Source organism: Erpetoichthys calabaricus, chromosome 3 (assembly GCF_900747795.2).
Source record: "Erpetoichthys calabaricus chromosome 3, fErpCal1.3, whole genome shotgun sequence".
Lineage (NCBI taxonomy): Eukaryota > Metazoa > Chordata > Cladistia > Polypteriformes > Polypteridae > Erpetoichthys > Erpetoichthys calabaricus.
The window spans coordinates 201,974,171-201,999,602 of record NC_041396.2 but is presented as its reverse complement, the minus strand read 5'-3'; the positions used below and the strand labels follow the sequence as shown (position 1 = coordinate 201,999,602).

At 36.3% G+C, this 25,432-nt stretch overlaps 1 protein-coding gene across 1 annotated transcript in view; it reads left to right on the top strand.

The window, feature by feature from the left end:
• LOC114649411 (uncharacterized) overlaps positions 1–25,432 on the top strand; it is a 239,282-nt gene that overhangs the window by 186,943 nt on the left and 26,907 nt on the right. Inside the window, exons 74-81 of the mRNA XM_051924730.1 lie at positions 150–249; positions 5,890–6,017; positions 8,784–9,031; positions 10,673–10,759; positions 11,396–11,508; positions 14,132–14,240; positions 15,634–15,732; positions 18,801–19,010. Of these exons, the coding sequence (XP_051780690.1) occupies positions 150–249; positions 5,890–6,017; positions 8,784–9,031; positions 10,673–10,759; positions 11,396–11,508; positions 14,132–14,240; positions 15,634–15,732; positions 18,801–19,010 (1,094 nt within the window). The remainder of the gene's footprint in view (positions 1–149; positions 250–5,889; positions 6,018–8,783; positions 9,032–10,672; positions 10,760–11,395; positions 11,509–14,131; positions 14,241–15,633; positions 15,733–18,800; positions 19,011–25,432) is intronic.

The following is a 25,432-nucleotide window of genomic DNA, read 5'->3' as shown; positions in this document are numbered from 1 at the left end:
ACTTTTATTTCTGAGAGCCTGAAAATGATTTATTAATGCCATTACATTACTTTTGATGGTATGAATAATTTATTTAAATGAATAGAAAGCTGTAATGTACCGTACTTGATTAATTGATAGGCATTTTGTAACTTTTTTTCCTTCAATAGGTTCTAAGATGGATATCAAAGAAAAAGTAGACAAAAACTGGTGGAAGACATTACAAAACTATGTTAGTGACAGCAGCAAGTTTGTAGAACTGATACATAAGTAAGTATTCTTCATTTTTATCAAGAATTCGGATTAGCTTTGCACTGGCAGAAAGATTTTGCAGGTCATCTGGTACAGTAGTCACTGTGCCAGCTTTTTCACCACTCATTTTAGTTGTATTTGCATAAATACAAAAGCTGCTATTGTTATTGTTATTTTGTCAGTCTGTCTGTCCATATGAAACAACATAGTTCCCAGAAGGCTGATTTTTGTACACTTATTCTTCAAGGAAATTTATCAGGAAAGCTTTATTGAGATATCTCAAACAAAACACATTGTACAAACTTTTCAAAAAACGTCTCATTTGAAGCTCATTGGCAAATTTGCAGAAAAGTCTTAAAACAAAGAATTATTCTGTGCAAGCTCAGTTACTGATTAGTTTATATTTTCAAACTTACTTTAAGAAAGGTTGTTTCAACTTTTCAACTCTTCCTCATTTACTTGCCCAGTACCCACTTTTGACAACAAAACAGATTTTTAAATCGTTATTAAAACAACAGCAAACTAGTGTATGTAACTGGGGTCAAGTTCTTAAAAAATATATTTAACAAATATTGATCCACCAATGACTTAATTGAGGTACATCAATAAATGCAGTTTCACTTGAGTTGGAATCTACTGTCTACAAAAACTATTTTAGCTACTAGAAGCCTAATTGAGCTTGATTTTTAACTACATGATATTGTAAAATGCTTCTAAAAACATGTACAGTAATCCCTCCTCCATCGCGGGGGTTGCGTTCCAGAGCCACCCGCGAAATAAGAAAATCCACGAAGTAGAAAACATATGTTTATATGGTTATTTTCATATTGTCATGCTTGGGTCACAGATTTGCGCAGAAACACAGGAGGTTGTAGAGAGACAGGAACGTTATTCAAACACTGCAAACAAACATTTGTCTCTTTTTCAAAAGTTTAAACTGTGCTCCATGACAAGACAGAGATGACAGTTCAGTCTCACAATTAAAAGAATGCAAACATATCTTCCTCTTCAAAGGAGCAAACGAATCAATAGGGCTGTTTGCTTTTAAGTATGCGAAGCACCGCGGCACAAAGCTGTTGAAGGCAGCAGCTCACACCCCCTCCGTCAGGAGCAGAGAGAGAGAGAGAGAGAGAGAGAAACAAAGTCAAAAATCAATACGTGCCCTTTGAGCTTTTAAGTATGCGAAGCACCGTGCAGCATACTTAAAAGCTGCACACAGAAGGTAGCAACGTGAAGATAATCTTTCAGCATTTTTAGACGAGCGTCCGTATCGTCTAGGTGTGCGAACAGCCCCCCTGCTCACACCCCCTACGTCAGGATCAGACAGAGAGAGAGAGAGAAAGAAAAGTAAGTTGGGTAGCTTCTCAGCCATCTGCCAATAGCGTCCCTTGTATTAAATCAACTGGGCAAACCAACTGAGGAAGCATGTACCAGAAATTAAAAGACCCATTGTCCGCAGAAACCCGCGAAGCAGCGAAAAATCCGCGATATATATTTAAATATGCTTACATATAAAATCCGCGATGGAGTGAAGCCGCGAAAGGCGAAGCGCGATATAGCGAGGGATTACTGTATTTTATGTATTCTACTAATGCATGGAATTACATTCTATTGTCACTGGTATTTCTAAATATCATTATTTATTACTAACTTATCATAGAATCACACCACAATCTGTCCCAGTTCGAACATTTGCACTGTCATAACTCCTGACAGCCAAGTGCAAACCCACAATGTCCCACAATGTGAGCTGACTTCCCTGTGGGCTACACTAAGCACATTTGGTGGAATCCTCACAAAGTCTACACTTCAGTAGGCTAGAATGCTGGAGTGGTTGTGCCGTATCAGTTACTGTATAACATAGATGCTATTGTACTAAAGATAAAGTTTCTTAACTGAAAAAGTCACTTGTGATTTATTTTGATATTGATAATGTTTATGTACCCATTGTATGAGTAGAATCATGACTTTGCTATGGTGGATGGTATTTTGCACCTTAACACTAGAATTACCAGAGCCTACGAAAAAACTCGTAGATCCGGCCCACCTTAAATCGCTTCTTAAATCCGTTTACACCTCTCCGCCAGCATCCTTTGTCCTCTAAATGTGCTGATAAAAGCAAAGCTGCCAGCAGCCGGCTATTCCATCCCCCCACCAGCTTAGAACGTGAGCGAACTTTTTCCAGCTCATGCCTTGATTGATTATCTGGGAGTGAAGTGGAGTTTTAGAGTGAAAATAATAGATCGTTATTTGGAACACACGCATTTCATGTGTGTTCCGTTTCTACAGTAATCTGTGTATACACATTGTTAAAACATAAACTTTTTCATATTTTAGTAATAAATGTTACAAAATGTAGGCATAAACTATAGAATGTGTAAAGCCTGAGTTCCAAAGATCAAATAAACACTTTCACAAAAGCTTCAAGGATGCTACAACAGTTTCCGTGGCGTAACGCAGTAAGGTTTGCCTCTCAGAAAGCAGCAGCTTTGCCATGCCTCACAGACCTGAGTTCGATCCTGTGCTGGGGATAAAGTGTTCCCTTTTTTTTTTTCTTTTTAACCTCAAACGGACATAAAATTTATAAATTGGTATGCACTGTCAGTTAATGAGATCATTATATTTTCATGTGGGATGCTCCTTTTAAAATATTTTTTTAACAATTGAGACTGCAATTAACAAATGTCCTTATAGCTTATTTTTAAGATCCATAACACACAGACAGACAGAGCACTGTGTAATAGAGAGACAGATAGGCAGAGATATATAAATAAACAGGGAAGGCACATGTACTGAAAGAAAAAAAAAGATCAACATGTGCGGATCTGACTCTCTAAGTAACAGCACAAGTACAGACGCAAACCAAGTGTAATCAAGAGTCCTGGTTCGATCCCCACTCACTCCTATATTTGCCATTTTCAGTAGTAAGCTGCTCTTTTTGTTAATATTATACAGTACACACATGCACTTCGTTTGCATCTGTACTTGTGCTGTTACTTAGAGAGTTAGATCGGGGGAGGGGTGATGTTAGCGCACGTGAGCTTATTCAGTGTAGCAGGAACAACGCACATGTTGATCTTTTTTTTCTTTCAATACATGTGCCTTCCCTGTTTATTTGTATATCTCTGCCTGTCTGTCTCTCTATTACGCAGTACTCTGTCTGTCTGTGTGTTATGGATCTTAAAAATAACAGTTATAGGGACAGTTGTTCATGTTAATTGCAGTCTCAATTTGCAGTCGCATTCTAAGTCGTGCACGTTCTAAGTCGGAAGGGGGATGGACTAGCCGGCTGCTGGCAGCTTGTCTTTATCAGCACATTTAGAGGACAAAAGATGCTGGCGGAGAGGTGTGAACTGATTTAAGCAGTAATTTAAGGTGGGCCGGATCTACGAGTTTTTTCGTAGGCTCTGGTAGTAAATAGTAAATTGGTCTAAAGGGAGAGGTCAGAAAAAGAGAAATCCAAAATATGACATCTGTAATCTTTCTTAACATTACAGTCTATTTAAACATATCCTGAAACATGGATTGCAAAGGTCACTGCTCGAGCTACCTCGAGTATGCCTGATAATATTGGTTGCCTATAGATACCTAAAAATTAATGACTGATGTAGCTTAGTCATTTTCAGCCTAAAGATACCCCATGGATCAGCCATGTATGAGTACCCAAAACTGGATTGAAGAATCATGGCTGGCTATGATTCTTATAGGGTGACAGGCATGGGCAGAATCAAAGAGCAATAAACCTCTGCAATGCTTTACTAAGAGATCTTACATGCAGTGATCAGAGGAGATGGTCTAGATTTTTCAGAGTTGCCAAACCATAAGGGCAGTACTGGCAAAACCAATCAGTGACAAAGACATGGTGGGCAGAAGGTTGAGTCAAGTGTTCCCAGAAAATATGTGGAAACATTTGCCTGGGCTAGGGATATTATTAAGAGGTAGAAGGAATACTAGAAGGAAATCTTAAGTATTAATGATATGTCATCCTCAGTCATTCTCCAGTTCACCCAGTCTTGAAATAGGTTGCAGGGGTCCACCAGAGCCCATCCCAGCTGTCCCCCTCAGAATAAGCAGTGCCAAAACATTTGTTGGGATTAGGTCTGCTTCTTTACCTACAGTAATAAAAATGTCCACATTGGCCAAAGAATTGTGTAAGAACCAGTCTGAAACGTTGAAGGTATTAGATATAGTACTGTTTTAGGATTAACAGGCTAGTGTAAAATTTTGTGGAAGGCAGGCACAATGCTTTGAGGATGACAGGATGGGCTATTGGTTCTTATTTGAAAAGAAAATGAGTGTGCATTGAAGTTACTGAGGGATCATACTCCACAGCCACCCTGAAAGAGCCCATGCCAGGTTAATGGAACAGATGTTCTTCCAAAACCTTAACTTTTGTGCCAGGAGAGACAGTAAATATTCCATCCTGACTTATCTCATCATCCTTGCACAGATTTTGGAGGTGTCTGGGAATTTGCCAGTACTGTCTGCATGTAATTTATGAACTTGGAAAATGTTTAAAACCATGTATTCTGTGTTATCTTATGAAAAGTACAACAGGAGACAGTCTTCCAGGGCTGCTTCTTCATTCAGGGCCACTGTTGCATGCATTTCAATAAGAGTATTTATGTATGTATGTGTGCTTAGCAGTAAGTCAGACCTGTTCTTCTCTCCTACTTGTTTGTGATAGACGTCACATTAATGCTGAATTATTCTCCTTGAAATCAGACTTTAATTCTTTTTGTCTGTTTTGTCTATTCAGCATTAGAGTTTTTATTGTCACATAAGATAGTTCTGGGCAGCAGAACAAATAAAGCTGTCAGTGGCATTGTTAGTGCTGATTAGAATCGTCTGCTGTTTTCAGAGACAACCGTGTTAATCTGTATATCTCAAAACACTAACAAGCAGAATTGCAAACATTTGTAAAGATACATAAACTGGAAAGTAAGAATCAAAAGTTAAATTCCAAAACACAGTTAATAAGATTAAGGGAAATGTCATAAAAAGAGTCAGTAAGCCATAAATGCCTGAGTATGGCAGACCTTGGAGACTTAGTGAAATATCTAAGCTGAAACATGATATTAACATGTGAGTGCCATGGCAACCATAGCTGGACAATAGGGGAAAATGTTAGTAAAGGAAAGAGGTGTTACTAAAACAAAGAAAAATACAAACCACAGGAAGAAAACCATCATGAAAGAAGTGGCATAATTAAACACATAGTTTGTTTAAAGTCAAGAAATTGTTTCTTCTTTGAGACAATTTGCAAAAGAATTTGTTTCAAAGAAACCTGTAGCCATTGGAACCCTCTAAAGTGCTAGAATATTTAGGTAGTAATGACAAGGCCGATTTTGTGTTATACAAGTTGCTCAATTGGCCATGTAAAGGCAATATGAAATTGAAAGTTAATGTCTTCCTAGATATAGCAGGGTTGTGCAAATTTAATTTCCTCTAAATTGTTTGACAGTTGTTAATGCAGTAGCCTTGAGTTTGAGACCAATCTGGTATATCACATAGAAGTCACATTATATTGCAGATATAATGATAAATAGCTATATAACTTCTAGTTTGGTATAAACCAGCAGCTAACACAAATTAGCTTCATCCTAGACCACAAGGAATTCTAGTAATGAGGACCTGTGTTTCCTTTATATTTTTCAGTATAGCACAACTGGAGGATGGCCTTCAAGATGAAGTTCTGAAAGAGGTGGAGGCTTACCTGGCAAAACCCACAGAAGGAAACCTAGGAGTAACTGGAGAAGGTTCTTTGTTGGCTGATGCTGCACCATGTAATATATATTTTTTTCCTATACACAATAATTTTAGATTCCTGCTTAAGTCTTATTTTTTCCAACATTGAAATTATATTGTTTATTTGGTACACTTTTGCCTAGGACAGTATGATAACAAATTGGCTAGGTCTGCTGTTTGCCAGAGTCCTGAGTTCAAATCCTATACCTGTTTTTGGTCTGTGTGGTATCAGCATATTCTCCCCATGTCTGTGTGTACTCCAGCTTTCCTCTCAAAGGTTTACAGATTACATCAATTGGTGATTTTAGATTGGCGTATATGGGTGGGTCTAGCGATAGATTGGTGTCCTATCCAATGTAATCAGAAATGGTCTTGGCCCTTAGTGATATGAAAAGTGATGAGTAGGTTAGAGAATGTTATGCTGTGCTATGCTAGCATTCCCCAGATTGAATGGTTCAGGGAGATTTCTTAAAGAGGTGACAGTGGCCTCCTACCCATGTGTCACTGACTTGGAGTTGTTCAGTCACAGTGGGAAATGTGCACATAACCTTTTTATTAAGTTCTATATTCAATCAAGATGCACATGTAAGAGCAATGTCAGTTGAGCCATAGTGGCACAGGTAAAATAACTAAAATTATATGAGTTGTTTTTTTTTTAATAGTTTTTTCTTTTAACATTTGACTTCTGTTCCTGACAAAGTTACCAACAATTGTTTCTGGTACCAACAAAATATATATAGACATTGCATTTCTTTGAAATTTACTGTTGTAAATAGCTAATGCAAACAACAACAACATTTATTTATATACCATGTTTTCATACCATACAATACAATACAATACAGTTTATTTTTGTATAGCCCAAAATCACACAGGAAGTGCCGCAATGGGCTTTAACAGGCCCTGCCTCTTGACAGCCCCCCAGCCTTGACTCTCTAAGAAGACAAGGAAAAACTCCCAAAAAACCTAGTAGGGAAAAATGGAAGAAACCTTGGGAAAGGCAGTTCAAAGAGAGACCCCTTTCTAGGTAGATTGGGCGTGCAGTGGGTGTCAAAAGAAGGGGGTCAATACAATACAGTACAGTACAGTACAGTACACAGAACAGAACAATTTCTCAATATAGTAAGAAATAAAAAATATAAATTTTAGAAGTACAGAGCAGAATTTAACAGTAAAGTGCTTTATAAGATGAAGAAAGAAAAATAAAAAATATAAAAATTAGGCAATACTAATTAACAAAAGAATAAAGTAAGGTCCGATGGCCAGGGAGGACAGAAAAAAAAAAATTAAAAAAAACTCCATAGGGCTGGAGAAAAAAAAATCTGCAGGGGTTCCAAGGCCATGAGACCGCCAAGCCCCCACTAGGCATCAATGGCAAACAATGCCATTAACATCACTCTGACGCTGCAGCACTTTCCTTAGGGTATAGGTTGCCTCATATTTGTAAGTTGTTTTGGTAATACTTTATTTTAGCTACTGCACAAATGCATCTATTACTAATTTACTAATATGTAACAAAACATGAACAAACACTTGTTTGGGTCCTCATAACGCTTACAAAGCATCAGCAAAATGTTTATTCTTCTCTGCAATGTGATCTACTAACAAAATGTCAGTTTAAAGTGGTCTGAGGTGGCTTAACTGAGACATATTTCTCTTGATATTCATTATTTAGTATAAGACCTGTGAATCCTTTATATTAACAAGTAATGTTACATTCATCTCAATATGCCACACTGCACAGAGGTGAATAACTTATCTACTGATGTTTTATAAATATTATGAAGACCAAGGAAGCCTTTGTTAAGGTCTTGATACATAGGAGTAAATACTGTAAGTAATAGATGCATTTTTGCAGTACCTAAGCTAAAGGGTTACCTTTTCTGTCAATGAAAGTCTTTACTGAATAAAAAATCTTGAACATAAATGTCCACAACTGAACTCATTAACCATAACCTATCAGGAGAACACACAAAATAAGTTACGTTTTTAGATGCCCACAGAACATTTACAGTACTAACCTGTTAAAATCATATCTTAAATCAGGTATCAATCTAATTTGTATTCAGACTCTCTCAGCACTTTGTAAAGTTAATTGTGTATTTTGAAACTCCTGTACATTTTATAATTGTGTTTTCGCTGATTATTCTATTTAAAAGTGAAATCATCAGTTTAAAAGTATCTGAAAAAAGCTTCTTCCTGGTTATTGTCCTTCAGGAACATCTTTAATGATTAAATTATTTCTATCTTCATGTATAGTATCTTTTCCAGTTAGTTTTAGTGAAAATGAAATAAAATATAAAGAAACAATTCAGCATTTTACTGTATACCCTGATTACTGTATGCATTTGTTTCTGTGCATGTATCAGTTTTCAGTACCTGCTAATCCTTACAGCTTTGGGCTTTAGAACACCCTTGTCTGTAAATGAAATACGACTTTATAGCAGATCGCATACATACAAAAACAACACTCGGTCACAAGGAGCCAATTCATTAGTTTCAGTTACAGTATCTGTAGTAAGACAGATATAGCGGTGGAAATTGAAACCCAATAGCCTCTTTCAGCATATTTTACAGCCTCTGCATTTTTTTTGTTATTGGAAGCAAGTAATCTGCTTCTTCTCTAAAGCCAAATGCACCATTTAAATGGCACACTTACTTTTTTGTCATTTTTCGCTACCACTAGAAAACACACTGTATTATATAAGCATTTACATCTAGCTAGATATAATCTGCCCTTCTGATGTTCTTGAATATCAAAAGTTAATGCCAATAACACTATAACAGTCCCTGTCTTCTACTAGATGCCACGCCCCAGACTATCACTCCGGCCAAAAAGTTCTCTGCATCAGACAGCAACACTGGAAAAGGGGGGATTACCATTGCTGCAGCAAGGTACAGTTCTGAGGAAGCAGCAGTCCTGGTTGCTTTTGTTGTGGCACTTGTGGAGTATACCCACCTCTGTGGACCCTTGAAAGCTTGTTTAAGACGAGTTCAAGAGCTTGAAGGAGCGAAGCAAGATCTGGAAATTCATAAGCAAGAACTTGAAACGGTGGGTTTAATAAATAGATACCCAGGTACGACAGAATGACGGTTAAAATTATTAATGTTTATTTAGAATTTAATCATGTTAGCATTTAAAGGAAATTTTTGAACATTTAACAGCATAAACAACAATGCAATAATAACAAAATATAGATCCTTCTAAATTAGGCAGCAATAGAATGAGCTAATCAGTTATTAAATTCTTCAGCCTCTCTTAGTTAATATGTGGTAGAGGCCCCTTAATGCATGATGTGTTTAGGAAAGCTCTTTCCTAGCTTTGCCCATTCTTTTTTGTAAACGTCAACATCTATTTCAGCTTAAGCAAGAAATATTGATGACAAAAATTGTTGTTGTTATTCTTTTTGCCAGTCATGTGATTTGGAATTCACATGACTTATCCTCCTGCTTAAATAAGACGATAGTGCACATTTGTTGTTGTTCTAGTGCTGGAATGAAGATTTACAAAAAGCACTCATTTTGTTGGAGCGGTTAAGGAAACCCAAGCTAGTGAAGGGCCTATGTAGCTGAAAATCTTTTTGTTTCCTAGTTTAAAATTTCCTCACATTTTAGTTTTGGTGCTGTGATTTCTCTTGACTTTACATATAGTTTAATCAGTGTTAATATATAAATACAGTAATATATAAATATATTATAGCTATTTCTTGTTATTTGTGTAATATTTACCACTGACTATTTTCAAGTTCTTGTTGGAAAAACTAATTTTAACATAACAGCTGCCTTCAATCCTGTTTAACTCCCGTTGTAATATTATTAATTGCAATTAATCCTCTTAATCTCAATTTGTTTAAGATAAACATGTTGTCCATTAGCTTTACTGTGGATTGTTATGTTCTTATTTTAAAAACTTCAATCATGATTCTTGATGTGGTATGTCAAATACTTTGTTCATTTTATGCATAATTATGGATTTATACTCTACATGACATTCTCTATAACCCAACCTCCTATTAGCGACACTGCTGTACATCTTGCTTTCCATACTTATAACAAAAAATATCTAGTAATCACACAAGGCAGTATTCTGAGCCAGTCCCTAAGCACAATCAGTTATATGTAAAACCAAGCAATGCTGTCTAGAAGGGGACGAGGACAAAGGCTAATCCTGTTTCACAACTACAGCACAACTCCCTCGACCTGCTGTCCACCCTATACATGTGCACATAATACTTGTGATGGTTCTATCACCCACCCTCCAAGTTTCATTGATCTTCCACTCAAGCTTCAAGAAGTCTTCTCCCCCCATCAATCACACATTCTTCCAGTGATGCCCTTGCTGCTTCTAACACCTTTTTTACACTCTGTTCACTGGCTTTCCACTTTGGAATCCTTTTTGCAAAAGAATACCACCCTGACAAAAGATGCCATGCCATGCTATAAACACTGATTCTACTGGCTGTTTTTTGGTAGAGGCACTGACATTCTTTACAGAATATGGACTTAGAGGTGTTCTGCTTTTTTGACAAGCTCCTGCCTTTTGTAAATAACTTCAGTATTGGAAAACAACTTAGTATTGCTTAGATTTTAAACAATCACTTTTGCCTTTCAGAAGTAATGAATTGATTAATTGTTTTTGATGAAAATTGCCCCTTGATGAATTACTGAAATTCAAGTTTATATGTTTTGCTAGCCTTCTGATAAAATGGAAGACCAGGAGGAGACTGAGTCAGAGAAAATATTGTTTACTGAAAATGACCTACCGCTACTCATTACAGAGGTTTGTTTGAAATTGAAATTGTTTTATAAAAAAACAAATTTTGCTTTTACTGGCTCCTGTGTCTTGAAACAGCAGATACTCACAAAGTAAACCAGAGCAACAAATTACATTGTATGATATGAATATGTAAATATAGAAAAATATATAAATATGATGTGAATACATAAATATATAACAAAATAATAACAAGTTCTACTTAAATTTCAGATTTTATTCATACATACATTTATACTTACATACATAAATTCTTAAACTATCTTAATCCAGTTAAGAGTTGCAGGAAGTTAGAGCCTGTCCTGTGTTAAGAGCGCTAAAATAAAACCCTGGACAAATTGCCAGTCTATTGTAGGGCAATGACCAAGTGTAGCATTCAAACCCTGCCACATTTTCAAAAGAAAATAAACTGATTTCTTCATGAAAACAAAACTTAAAATAAAAATATTTTATTATCTGTTTGTCATATAAAGATTTATGATACCACCCAACATATTGTTGTGCAGTATGAATGATGTAATATAATTGAGTGTTAAAGTTAATATAATAATTTTTAGATTTTGATCATTGAGTAGAGGAAGTATGTGTGATTTTGTAGGAGATTGTTTTGATTCAAAATTTTATACCTTGTTTTTCCACCAGGTTCAGCAGCTTCAGTCCGAGTATGATATTGCTATAGCTCACAAGCACAAGCTGGAAACTGAATTACAGTCCCACAAGGAAAACCTGCATGCTGCTCAAAACATATTAAAGAAGTAGGGGTCATGCAAGAAAATTATTTGATATGCTTTATAAAGTGTAATCTGTACTGAGTTAAATATTTTTTAAAAAGCTGCTCAAAGCAATCAATTAGTTGTTACAGTGGCCTCTAGTGGATGAAATTAAGTAACTCAGGGTTTTATTTATGACAAGTAAGCAGGGATGATTAGAGAATTAGTAGAATATGGTCAATGTCTGTCACTGTCCTGTTCCAAAATGTTTGAAAGCTAAGGGTTTGTACAAAATGCATGGTTTACTAATCAGTAATATCATTTATGTTCATTAACTTTATGGTGTAAGTAAAATGATAATATTGGATGTGCAAGAGCAGAAATTAGGTTTAAAAACCGAGTTCAATAACTTACCTTCCATAAGTGAATACGAAGCATGACAGCTTGAGAAGACTTCAAAGTAGAGAAGCTACTTATCTGGATATAGAAGGACAAGTTAAAGTAACTGAGCCATTTTTTCACTAGGTGTTCCCTATTGTTTGTACAGTATACAGAGATAGATTTAAAATTGCACTTTAAACAAACTGTGGGCTTCTGGAAAAATTGTATTTTTTGAGGACTAAAGTTTCAACCTGTTATTCAGTTGTCTTAATAATCAACATTAGAGATAGGCTGAGTGGTTTTGTGGCTCATTCAGTGTGTCCTGCTGAAGGAATACTGGACAAAACTCATTGGGACAACACCCTGGAACAGACCAAGGACATCCCAAATTAATTACATTTTCTAAATGGCTATGTAATGTCTGACAATTTCTGACAAAGATGGGAAAGGGAAAAAATTGTTGACCACGCATGGCATATGACTGTTATTATGGAGTTTTAATTAATATACTGCCTCACAGATCTAGCATCCTGGGATGTTGTCAGTATTGAGTGTGGATATTCTGCCCGTATCTTAAAGGGCTTTTCTATGAATTCTCAGGTTTTGCTGCCATATGCCCCAGGAATGTGCTGCTAAGTTAATTGGCAATTCCACATTGTCTCTGTATGGGTATATGGATGTGTGCTGGGATGGGATCTGCAGTGGACTGGCACTTTGTCTAGGGCTGTTTCCTGTCTTGCATCCAATGAAGCCAGAATAGGCAGCTGCGACCATAAATTGGATTGTGTGTTTTAGGATGTTATGTTATGCTCCTGTTTCATATGTTTTGATATGTGAGGCCACATATCAGGTGGTTCTTAGTGTATAATACAAAAATGTAAGGCATCTGAAATAATAGAAAAAAAATTCTACCAAGAAATATGTTTTTTAGGCAGTTCAAGTAAGCACTTGAAAATAGTGTATAAAGAATCTTTGAAAAAGTAAATCACTTGCTAATATTTTTAATAATATTTTATTTAGATGTGTTAACTTATTTTATAAGAGTCTAAGTGATTAGTGTTTTTTCTCACAGCTCCAGGAAAATAGCTTTTATTCTGAATCTGGCCACTATTTCGAGTTTACAGTTTGCGCACATTCTCCCACAACCCAAAGATTTGCATATTAGATTAACAGATCACCCTAAAGTGACCAAGTATGAGAAAATATGGGTGTTCATATTAGCTTATCCTGAGTTTGATTGATATCCCAAGGATAGATGCTAACTCAGGAAACCTGAATAGCACAAAAACCTTTAAGAATATAAAAATGTTTATTTTAACACATTATAACTTAGCTTTTTTTTTTCTTCTTTCACTTTTTCTTCATAAATGACTATCTTGACCTCTCAGTCTGAGACTTCTTGAGCAACAATGGAAAGAAAGAGCCACACAATCTTCTACAACTGATCTACTTACCAATTGTTTAATAGCTGCTGCTTTTGTAACCTACTGTGGACCATTCAATGCAGATGGCAGGTAGATTCTGCTTTTTTGATAGTTTCTTTAAAAACATAATGTATTAGTTTATGTATATATATATATATATGTATATTTATATATATATACACACACACACACAGTATATATATATATATATATATATATATATATATATATATATATAAACTAATACATTATATATATTAAAAATTACATTATATATATAATGTACTTTTTTAATGTTTTAAATGTTTTAATGTTTTAAACACAAGTAGCTGATTTTGTCTATTTTAAATATTAAGTCTTACCTGTAGAGGCTGTAGTCATTCTTTTTAATATATATGACAAAGGCATGTGGGTAGAATGATGGCGGAGTTGTAGCACTGCTGCCCTGGAATAAGGAGACCAGGGTTTTCATCCTGGTTCCTCTCTGCATGGTGTTTGCATGTTCCCCCCTTGCCTGTGTAGGTTTAGTTCTGGTGCTCCTGTCCAAAGACATGCAGTTTAGTTGAATTAGCTATGTTAGATTGGCCCTGTTGTGTTTGCGTTCACCCTGTGATACACTGGTACCCTGTCCAGGGTTTGTTCATGTCTTGCACCCCATGTCAGCTAGGATAGGCTCTGCCGCTGCTTGTGACCCTGGTATGGTGTAAACGGATTAGAAAATGACATGACGTATATTGTGTGTTATATATATTCATAATGTATATAGTACTTTTATGTACAGTATATTCTGCCAGGATACAATTAGTATACCTGTATACTGAAAACAATCTCACAGTCAATTCATTTTTTGTTTTTAATGAAAGACTCTTAGCCAGCAAGTTGTTCCTGAAAAAATGTTCAGAATGGGGACTGACTCTGTCTCAGAAGATCTTATTTAAAGAATCGCCTCTTATGCCTTTTCTGTTCCATCCAGTAAGTTCTTCTACTTCATCTTTGCATTAGTATGGTTGTTTTAAGAATGATTAAAATGTCTTGGCACTAACTATAATTGTGGGTTATTAACAGTCACATACAATATAAGGCTTTTGTGTAATGAGCACCTTCTCAGAGTGTACAGGGCTGCACAGTTGGCAAGGGAGTGCTAGTAGTGTCAGAGTGGCACAGCAGAGGGTCTTCTGCATGCCAACAAGGAAGGCACATAATAGCTAGGGATATTAGTGTGAACAGCAGGTCACAGAAAACTGGCTAAATCCAAACATGGTTTCTTTGGGCTGACAAGTGGCAATAGCAATATTCATTCCTAATGGATAGACAGGGTCTTGCTGTCCAAATAAGAAAGCATAAAGTCACCTTACAAATTTGGACCTTTTAAGCTTTTCAAAGTTCAGAGAGATTGCTACATGCACAGTAAATGTAAAGCCCTTCAGATTATGCATAACATCTCACCCACTGAAGCTTTGGACCAGAACTAATCTCAGAGTTATAGTTAAAGACTGTACCTTTCCAGTTCTGCAATAAATTCCAGTGTTAATAAGTGATTAGGATGAAGAATTACTGAAAGAATAAAGAGAGACCAGATACAAAGACAGAAGAAAGCCAGAAGTTGAATGATTTATTGGCTTTAGTTAGTGGAAAGGACTGGAAGCTATCACACCAGACAGTCAAGGTAAACGTTTCTATGGGTACTGGAATCTCAATTGGGCCAGCAGACTTGCTTTGGGTTTTGCATTCATTTTTATTTTTTTCATTTTTATGTGCTTTTTTATTTTAATTTTTTGTTCAACCTTTGTTTATTTATTTGCTAACTGGAGTTTTTTGGCTTTAGTCTGGATATGAAGAAATGGCGTTGGGTACTGTTCAGTTCCATGTTCAACATGGTGACACAGCGGTTAGTTCTAATGCTTCACAGCTGAAAAAGCCTAGATTCGTATCTTGACCAGGTCACTGTCTACGTGAAATTTTCACCTTATGTTAGTTTTTTTCATCAGGTTCTGTTCTTTGTTTTCCTCACACAAGCTGCACTATGAATGCTGTGTTGATTGTTGACTACATTCTTCAGAGTGTAGTTTTGCGTAAATGTGTCTTGCCATGGATTGATGTCTGTCAAGGGGTCCTAACTTCCTCTGTGTAAGGCAAAGAGAGTGTTTTAAAAATGGATAGACAGATGCTGCTTTGACAGATTGCTGTAGGTTAAATAGGTGCTGGCATGTTATTAAAGTATTTCTGTACTCTGGAATTTATAGACTCTTTAATAATCCAACTCATCTGAGGTGCTACAGGTTTATTTAAATATGTGTAGCATGTTTTATTGCTAAATGATTCAGTTTTTCTTAAAGTCATTGTAACATTTGTTTTTGTTCTTTAGATTGAAATCAAGAGGGTCCAAATGAATGGTGCTGCCATGAATTTGAATACAGAGACAATATCTTGTATTCTTAAGTATGAAGACTGCTGTAGCACCTGGGTATTTTTTTGCGATCCCACTGCAGAGTCGATTGAGTGGGTTAAAAGAAACTTTTTACCTAACTGTGTGGAAGTCAGATATCATGTAAGAACTTTATTTTTTTTCTGTGAAGATAACATGATAAAGTATTTCAATGACCCACTGATCAGAATGAATTCATAATATTTTGTAATGGTCTTCATGTGCTTCTGCTAAAACATTAAATATTGTAGCATTAGAGAGATTAAAAGCATTATAAGCTGAGCCATACAAATGTCTGTCAATGTAGAAGATTTGAAAAACTAACTACATATATTATTTTGGTATCATGGATGAATACTGTAGCTGGCCAGACAACCACAGCCTTGTCCCTTTCTTTCAGATGAATATAAAGCCTTATATCCTTTATCAGGGTTAAGTATGTTGTTGTACTAAAAAGAAATTACTCAAAAAATAATGACAATAATAATAATATCTTATTCAAATACATGACAATATAAGTTACAATTGCAACTCACACCTAATTGGTCACAGCAAGAGCTTTCAAGTCACGTACAAATCTTATATTGTTATTTTTAAACGAATTCCATAATGGAAAAAAGGTGCCAATAATAAAAGCATGTTTTTTGCATTGAAAGAGCAACAAGTTGTTTGTTAAATCATGTACAATTTTTAAATAATAGGCATGATTCCCACAATCTCATGTTAAAGCCCTACCACGTTTTTTCTCCCTTTTGCTCTCTGAAACACACATGGTTTAAGTAGGCTGTTGAATGCTATTGCACTGAATGCTTTTGAATCCATCCATCCATCCATCCATTTTCCAACCCGCTGAATCCGAACACAGGGTCACGGGGGTCTGCTGGAGCCAATCCCAGCCAACACAGGGCACAAGGCAGGGAACCAATCCTGGGCAGGGTGCCAACCCACCGCAGTGCTTTTGAATCACACTACATAATTTAAACAAACCGATGGATGGATGGATGGATATTTAAGGATACTGTGTATGGTACTACTTAAAAAAATATTTATTTCAAACCTATGTAAAATGCAAACACACTGTGTTTTGTACTGACTGGGAAGGCCTAGGAGTAAGATGCATTGCTACACCCCTAGAAAGTAACTACTTTTACGTGTATGTATATAAATACAAGCTAAATTATATATGTGTAAATGTTTAAATATAACAACAACACAGGGCCTGCAAAACCACTTAACATACAAACTATAGGGATCATTATTATAAAAATTGTATTGTTTGCTATAACCTCATTTACATTCAAAGATACAGTTAACATAAAGACAACAACAGAAATTTTTATCCATATTGCACATACATAATTTCAGAAATAAGTGTAGCTCAATGGGCTTTACAAGTAGAAAACGAAAAATTCAAATTGTAAAACAGATTAAATGGAAAAATTCCTTTTTTGTAAGTCTATCCTGGTGAGAATGATAAAAGTCAACATCAGATTTGATCAAATATGCTATGGTTAGATACCACTTGGGGAAAAACAAAAATGCATTACAATAACCTAGTAGAAAAACAGACAAAATTATTTGATTCCTGAGCAACATGCATAAAAGAGTAAACTTGAGCATTTACTAAGCAAGAAGTTTTAACTATCACTATATAGATCCCTATGAACCTGTAATTGAAAATACACCATGTTTAAAAATAGACAGATGGATTCTATTATTAGATAACTGGCTTCTGTTGAAAAAAAAAGTTTGAGTAATAGCCAATAGATGCAGCGTTCCAAATTAGATAATTATGCCAATCGTAGCTCGTTCTATGTGCTTTATTTTTATATTTAATCAGAGACTTTGTTCTTCTGTTATAAAATGTAAAGGTACCCCGCAACATTCTTCACTCACTAAAAATGTTTTCTTCATTTTAGGAACTGCAGTTTCAGCTTGACCTGTGTTTAACAGAAGGACTTACTCTGCTCCTCACTTACTGCGATATACAGAGCTTGGCATCTGATTCAAGGTTTTCTGAAGTGCTTCGCTCAAGATCATTGTTCAGGAGAAATAAAACAGCTTTTAAAATAAAGGCAAGTCAACTAAATTAAAATAAAAGTCTATATACGAGTCATTTATACATTTTTTCTCAAGCACATTTTGCTATCTTAAAAATTATTTCTTGTTTTAAAATGGTTCTCAAGGGTGGTCATAGAGTAACCCTGGGGCTGCAGTTGTTCATTCCATGTAATTTCTACTCATTGCTTCAGCACTGGTTTTAATTGAACTTGTTGTTTTAACAATGTGTGATTTATTTCTGAAACACATTTAGGTGGAGGTATAATTTTTGGCAAAGGGTTTAGTTCATAAAGTGTGTTTTTAATGTTTTATTTGCTTTTCCTGTGAGTTTATTGTGTGAAAAAACAGAGCAAACACAAGTGTATACAGTATGAGATGACTGACAAAGGGTAGGCACTGCTTTATTGACTTACTACTGATCAGTAAGCAACAACTTAAGCAAAAGTGTTTAAGATTCCTGTGCATACTCATTCATTCCTTCATTTTCAAAACTACTTTTTCCAGTTATTTTTGATCTTGCTTGTAAATAATTTACTCTCTTATTTTAAAATCATTTACTTACGTTAGCTATAATCTGTCTGCTGCTAAATTAGTCACCTAATTTCAACACAAAGTATTTCTTAAATGAAATAAGTGAAGAATAAGTTTCTTTCTAGTAAGGAAAGCTTTTAGTTATTGTTATGAACTTAATAATTTTTTTCTAATTAATATTTATCTCTGTGTTTTACAGTGAATCTACACTATATAGAAATCAGATTCTTTCTATGGAGTAAATCAAACCTACTAAATACAAAATTATTGCTTATGCTTTTGTTTAAGTAATGTACAGTAGGTCTATTCATGCACACTGCATTGATAAATTGACGTACCTGTAGTTTCATTTTATGAAAACATTAACATTGCTTTTGTAAAGTGTTGTATAACATTGTCTAGGAAAAACAAAGACTATATTATTTTCCCTTCCCTTAGTTTCTAATGTATTTCATTAAATGCACAGCACTTCTTGTTTCCAACATTTCCACTCTAATTTTTTGTAATCCAAAAAGGTTGCCGAACATGAAGTGGAGTGTCGCCCAAGCTTTAGACTTGTGCTTCACACTGCAGCTTTACCAGAACAGCTGCCAGCTGAAGTTGCAGCCTTTTGCAAACCAGTGTATTTTGACCAGGATCGGAGTGGGCTGAGGGAACAGCTTCTGAATAGGTTCATACAACTGGAGAAAATAAGACTGGGTGAGGAGTATAAATCATTGCAGGAGGTAAGAAAGACTGTCTTTAGAAAGAATGTTAAAGAGCATGTAAATGAAATATTTTCCACTATGGGGTCAGAAGTAGTCAGTTTTGGCAGCCTCATATTGGTTACCAGGTCAATTAAATGCATATCTTTTAGGTATTAACAAATTTCAAATTTCCTAGATAAGACTTACTCAAAATGGAGAATAGTGACATACCCCAGGGCACTAGTGGAGTGATGCAGTTGCATTAATCATTCTGTGTGTGTGTTCCACTGGAAATATAATTTTGATGTATAAAATTATTTTTTCTGTCTATAAATAAATAGCAAGACATCACTATAATTTGTGTCACAGAACATTTCATTTTCAGAAGCGTGAGACATCTGCATTATTCTTGGTGTAATAATGTTGTTTTTCCATCCATCCATCCATCTTCCAACCCGCTGAATCCGAACACAGGGTCATGGGGGTCCACTGGAGCCAATCCCAGCCAACACAGGGCACAAGGCAGGAACCAATCCCGGGCAGGGTGCCAACCCACCGCAGGACACACACAAACACAGCCACACACCAAGCACACGCTAGGGCCAATTTAGAGTCGCCAATCCACCTAATCTGCATGTCTTTGGACTGTGGGAGGAAACCGGAGCGCCCGGAGGAAACCCACGCAGACACAGGGAGAACATGCAAACTCCACGCAGGGAGGACCCGGGAAGCGAACCCAGGTCTCCTAACTGCGAGGCAGCAGCACTACCCACTGCACCACCGTGCCGCCCTAGTGTTGTTTTGTTCAGTCTTATTTACAACTTGTCACAGGAGTACTAGAAAGTATATGCTTGCTTTTCTTCTCTGCCTTCCTAATTAGTTAAACTTACATTAATAAAAAGAAAAAAAATGTAAATGTTAGGCAAAACCCATAATACAGTCAAAGCTCCTTATAATATACTATGTGTAAAACAGCACCAAATACAACATAAAAGACACCACTGAAGAACTGTCAAAACAGTTTATATTCAGTTGTCCATGTGTAAAGTCTCAACTCTCTTATTCCCAGTGATCTCGATATTATTATGAGTGTATGTTGTCGGAGGTCTGTTTGCCACCCAAGGAACCAGAAGCACCCAGGTGTCTTAATTAACACTGACCGTTGTGCACCTTCTGGAAATTCATAGCAGGCAGTTCAATTTACAACAGATGATTGGATGAATCCTAAGCAGCTGACTGGCACCTAAGAACAGCAACATTTTACATAATGATTCTTGGGTGTTTTTTCAGTTGTGTAGAGCATAGCTGATGTTTTAATAGTTTCATGGGGAGAAATAAATGCCTTCACATATACCTGTTTGTTTTGCTTCATATTATCTGCTGTGAAATTTGACAAAAGTATGTTGTCATTAACTGCAGTCATACATTAAAATTAAAATGTGTTATTTGCAATGTATGGCAGAGGATATAAACGTGTTAGTCGCTCTTAGTAAGTAATCTCTATACAGCAGTAAAAAATAATGCAGATTATTAAAGATCATTTAAAGAGCAAAATAACAAGGCTGGCTAAATATATTTTCAGTAGCCTGATAAAATCCCAAAGAACATTACCTTCTTGTTTCAATGAAAACTTTAAAACTTTTTAAATATTTTTTTCTGGGTTGCCTAGTTTCTTCCCTTAAACTAGACTTGCACACAAGGGACTTGTGATAAATTGACCTCCAATCAAGAGTTAGTTTATGCTCTGCATGTGTTTCAGCCATAATGAACTTATGTTTTTCTATGAACTGAAAAGAGGAAAATCTGGTAAAGAAAAGATATTGATGAACAGATTGTTTTAACAAATAGTCAATGATGTTCAATTTCTTTTTGTTTATATATGGATAAGGTATAAAATTAGTATTATTTGAGTTGTGGTCCTGGCATTTTTCTTTATCTCAGCTTTCGCCTGTAGTAAACACCATTGTCTATGTTTGGACACATAATCATGACACTCTTTACCAATGAACTGAGGTCACGTGGTCATGAAACAGGATCAGAGATTACACTTTCTTTTCCTGTTCCGACCTCAGTTTATTAGCAGGTCTTCAACAAGCCATTCAAGTAAGCCCAAAAGCCAATTTACATGAGCTCAAAATAAATCCAAACATCACACATCCACCAAAGTAAAGAATTGCACAAACATTTCAGATGATTCAGGCCGGCTTTCATGTACTATTTTGAGTTACTTGAACAGATATGTTTATTTATTTTGTATTCTTTTCTAAATTTCCTACATTTAAATACAACTTCCTATAATAAAATATACAACATTTGTTTTATAGTTCATGTTTAACTTATTCAGTAAAAATGCCTTTTTACTTCCAGGCTTGTTACCAATTCTAAGAAACAACACAAAATGTGAATCTCCATTGCATATATTCTTGAATGTATAATAATTTAAGGTTTCTTAAAGGTTTCTGTTTAAAGCTAAATAATGTATTAAGCAATGTTATATGAGCATGCTTAACAAAGAATACAGAGGCAGTTCCTGCCTCAGATACTAAAGATCTAAGAGCTCAGAGGCATGAGAATTTCTTTCTGGAAGATTTTTATTTCTATTACAGTTTATTTTACAGTTTATTTTTGTATAGCCCAAAATCACACAGGAAGTGCCGCAATGGGCTTTAACAGGCCCTGCCTCTTGACAGCCCCCCAGCCTTGACTCTCTAAGAAGACAAGGGAAAACTCCCAAAAAAAAACCTAGTAGGGAAAAATGGAAGAAACCTTGGGAAAGGCAGTTCATGTATGTTCAGGAGACAGAAAAAGCACAGTCCAATATAAAATAACTCACTTGTATTTTCTCTGTTTGCTGGTTAACTTATCTAATTAAGTAATTGACTTACTTTGTCGTCTTCAAATTTCCTATCATTGCTACTTTTCTTCCAATTTCTCTCTACCTATTTATTTTAGGCCACTCTTACTGCATCTAGAGACCAATTTCCACATCTCTCCGCTCAGGTTCCATATTCTTTGGCCATTTATGTACAATTATATGGTAATAGGGTCATTGGTTAATTAGCATAACTGTGTTCACTTTCAATGTCAAAGATTAAATGATAAAAATGTTTGAAGACACCAGGCAAAAACTTCCCAAAGGATCTAAGCTTTAGTGTACCGCATAGCTAAAGTGCAGTATAGTACCACTTATGTATTCATGGATCAATCTATTTTCTGATTCTGCTTATTTAATTACATGCTCAGATGGAGTAGTTGTGGTAGTTGAAGCATGATAGGCACCCCCTTTGTATGGCATACCTTTCTGTTGCAGGGAACAAATAGTCAAACATACTGTTCACATTTAGAGTTTCCTACTAACCTAAATTGCAAACTTTTTGGAAGTCCGAGGAGATCCAGAGTATCTGGGAAAAAGTTCAGGTACAAATGGGGAGAATGTGGAAAACACCATGTATACAAGTAGTTCTATTTAATTCCACTTTGTCACTATATGGTACACTCAAATAAAATTTACAAAAATATTATAAACTAGCGGGCGGCACAGTGGCGCAGTGGTAGCGCTGCTGCTTCCCAGGTCCTCCCTGCGTGGAGTTTCCTCTGGGCGCTCCGGTTTCCTCCCACAGTCCAAAGACATGCAGGGTAGGTGGATTGGCGATTCTGAATTGGCCCTAGTGTGTGCTTGGTGTGTGGGTGTGTTTGTGTGTGTCCTGCGGTGGGTTGGCACCCTGCCCGGGATTGGTTCCTGCCTTGCGCTCTGTGTTGGCTGGGATTGGCTCCAGCAGACCCCCGTGACCCTGTGTTCGGATTCAGTGGGTTGGAAAATGGATGGATGGATGGATTATAAACTAGCTCTGAGAAACAATATTAGTTTTGGATTGACACCATCTCCTCCTGTCTTCTTTATAAGCAGTACATATTGCTCTGTATGGTAGAGAGTTGATGAAATTAAACCTAGTGGAGGAAAACCTTTCTCTGATTTCTCAGAGGTAGATTGCTTCTTCTTCTTCTTCATGGAATCACAGGCACTATTTGGTTAAATATTAAGTCATAATTGTGTCAGTATGGGCTTCATTTGTGTATTCAAAAGTAGATCTTAATGAAAAGGCAATTGTTAGTAATATTACAGGAAGCAGGAAGTTTATGCTACATCAAAATCCATAAGGTGCAGATTGGTCAGTTTGTGTTTGTATCAGGTCATTAAAGTAGCAAAATCTTAACAATCTAGTATAATAAAATCAGAAAAAAGCATATAAAAATTTCAAAATACAATTTCTCTGAAGTTTGTTGAAAAGTTAAAAGTCTCCACTAGTGCAGAGGGTGATGGGTACTGATTTTTTGTTTTAAAAATGTTTTAATGAAAGAATCACTGATGTCTTTACTTAAGCTGTTCATTTAAAAGCTTTCCTGATTTTTGCTTTTAGTACCATAAACATTGTACGTAGTTAATTTCTTTAAACTTTTTCACATGGTAGTACACATGGATTCCTTTTCTTTATTATTGTTTAAATTTCATCTCTCTTCCTTTCTCAGGACTCCCTCTTTTTAATTTTTCCAATTACCTGAACAAGTAATTAGGTTGATTCTGGAACAGCAATTTATTTAGTATCCATTTCACCTAGTGTATGTGTGATCACCTGCCTTAAACATATTTAGAAGTGGAAAGTTGCAAATAGCTTGTGATAATATCCACCTTAATAAAAAGTGTCTGTATAGTTGTGTTTTTGTCTTGTTACTAGGGTTAGGAGTAAAAATTTAAAAAATAGGCAGAACATCTAAAAAAGTTTAAAATTGTAATAAAAATAGCAAATAAAGGCCTCAAAGTATGAAAATTCTGTTGTCTGACATTATATGCTGCCAACAGCCGCGTGATAGCGACTTTCTTCGACTGGCTCGAGCCACATGAGTGAGGTTTATAGCTATAACACTAATGATTCAAAACGTCTCATGGTGGGCAATAGATGAGGGAAAATAGTGATAAACCGATACATATGTCGGGAAACCAAAGCCCCAAGACGACTAGGCTGAGTTGCTAAAGCATCCCAATGCAGTAGCAACCACCACAGCATTTTCCCTGCTAAATACTTCGACTATAAGAATGATCAGTTTGATAAGTGATGGCGAAAAGAAGTGGTGAAAACAGGCTGGTCTATTCAAAGAGGAAAAGGGCGCCGCAAGTGAATGGGGTGCGAATTATACCAGACCAACTGGAAAATCCAAGTATCTAATTGATTACTTAAATTACAACCCGTCTTTAATTGGTTACAGTGTGACAGATTGGGGGCACTCCCTTGAACCCTCTGCTCAGACACCAGACACCAGATAAAAGTCCAAAATGACTTTATTATAATAATAAATGTGCACAAAGCACCGTCCACTCCACAATACTCAATTAAACAATAAACAATCCTCCTCTCCCAGACGCTTAGCCACCCTGCCTCCCAACTCAGCTGTTCTGTCTGGGATTTCCCACAGTCCTTTATAGTCCATGACCCAGAAGTGCCTCTGAACCCTCACCCTCAGTCCATGTGACTTCCTAGCACTTCCGGGTCAGATCAAAACTCTTCTTTTTCATCCCGGAAGTACATCATTTCCTCTGTCCATGTGCCTGGGACGTACTTCTGGGGTGTAGTGAAAATAACAGTCCCTGGGCCTCCCTGCAGCGACTCCTGGCGGCCCCCATGGTATCCAGCAGGGCTGTGTATTAAAACTGCATTGTCCATGATTCCCTGCTGGCATTCGGGGCACCTCCATTCTGCAGGGAGGTCTCCATCTGGCGGCCTGGGGATGTTGGCCGGGATGAATGGCCGGACATATCTCACAACAGCTAGTACCTATTAAAAACAACTGCAGTATAAAAATAATCAATAGGAAATGGTTGCAGAATGCATTTTTTGGCTTTAGTTGCAGTCTTCTAGGCATTTTCATAAACAGTGCTATCAATTATAAGTATAAAGGGAACCCATAGTAGATGAGTCCATTTCTTCTGTGAGAGACATCTGGCTCTCTGCAGTTCTGCACTAGAATTAGTAGATTTGGAAAATTAATAAGTAAATACCGTAATTTTACCTTAAATTATCCATTCAATCATCCATTCCCATTCTAGTCTGTTTTTCTGATTCTCAATCACTGGCTACCTGAATCGAATGGTAGATGAAGAACAGGAACCATTCCATTGCCAGTCCACCACAGGACACAGTCATATACACTCCCAAACACTCTCACACAAAGATAGCTTACAGTTGCCAATTAATCTAATACTTCCATCCATCCATCCATCCATTATCCAACCTGCTATATCTTACTGTAACTACAGGGTCACGGGGGTCTGCTGGAGCTAATCCCAGCCAACACAGGGTGCAAGGCAGGAAACAAACCCCGGGCAGGGCGCCAGCCTAACACAGAATCTAATACTTACAATGTTTAAATTAGCTGTGTTTTATACATCTCTTCTTTTAGTGCTTGAT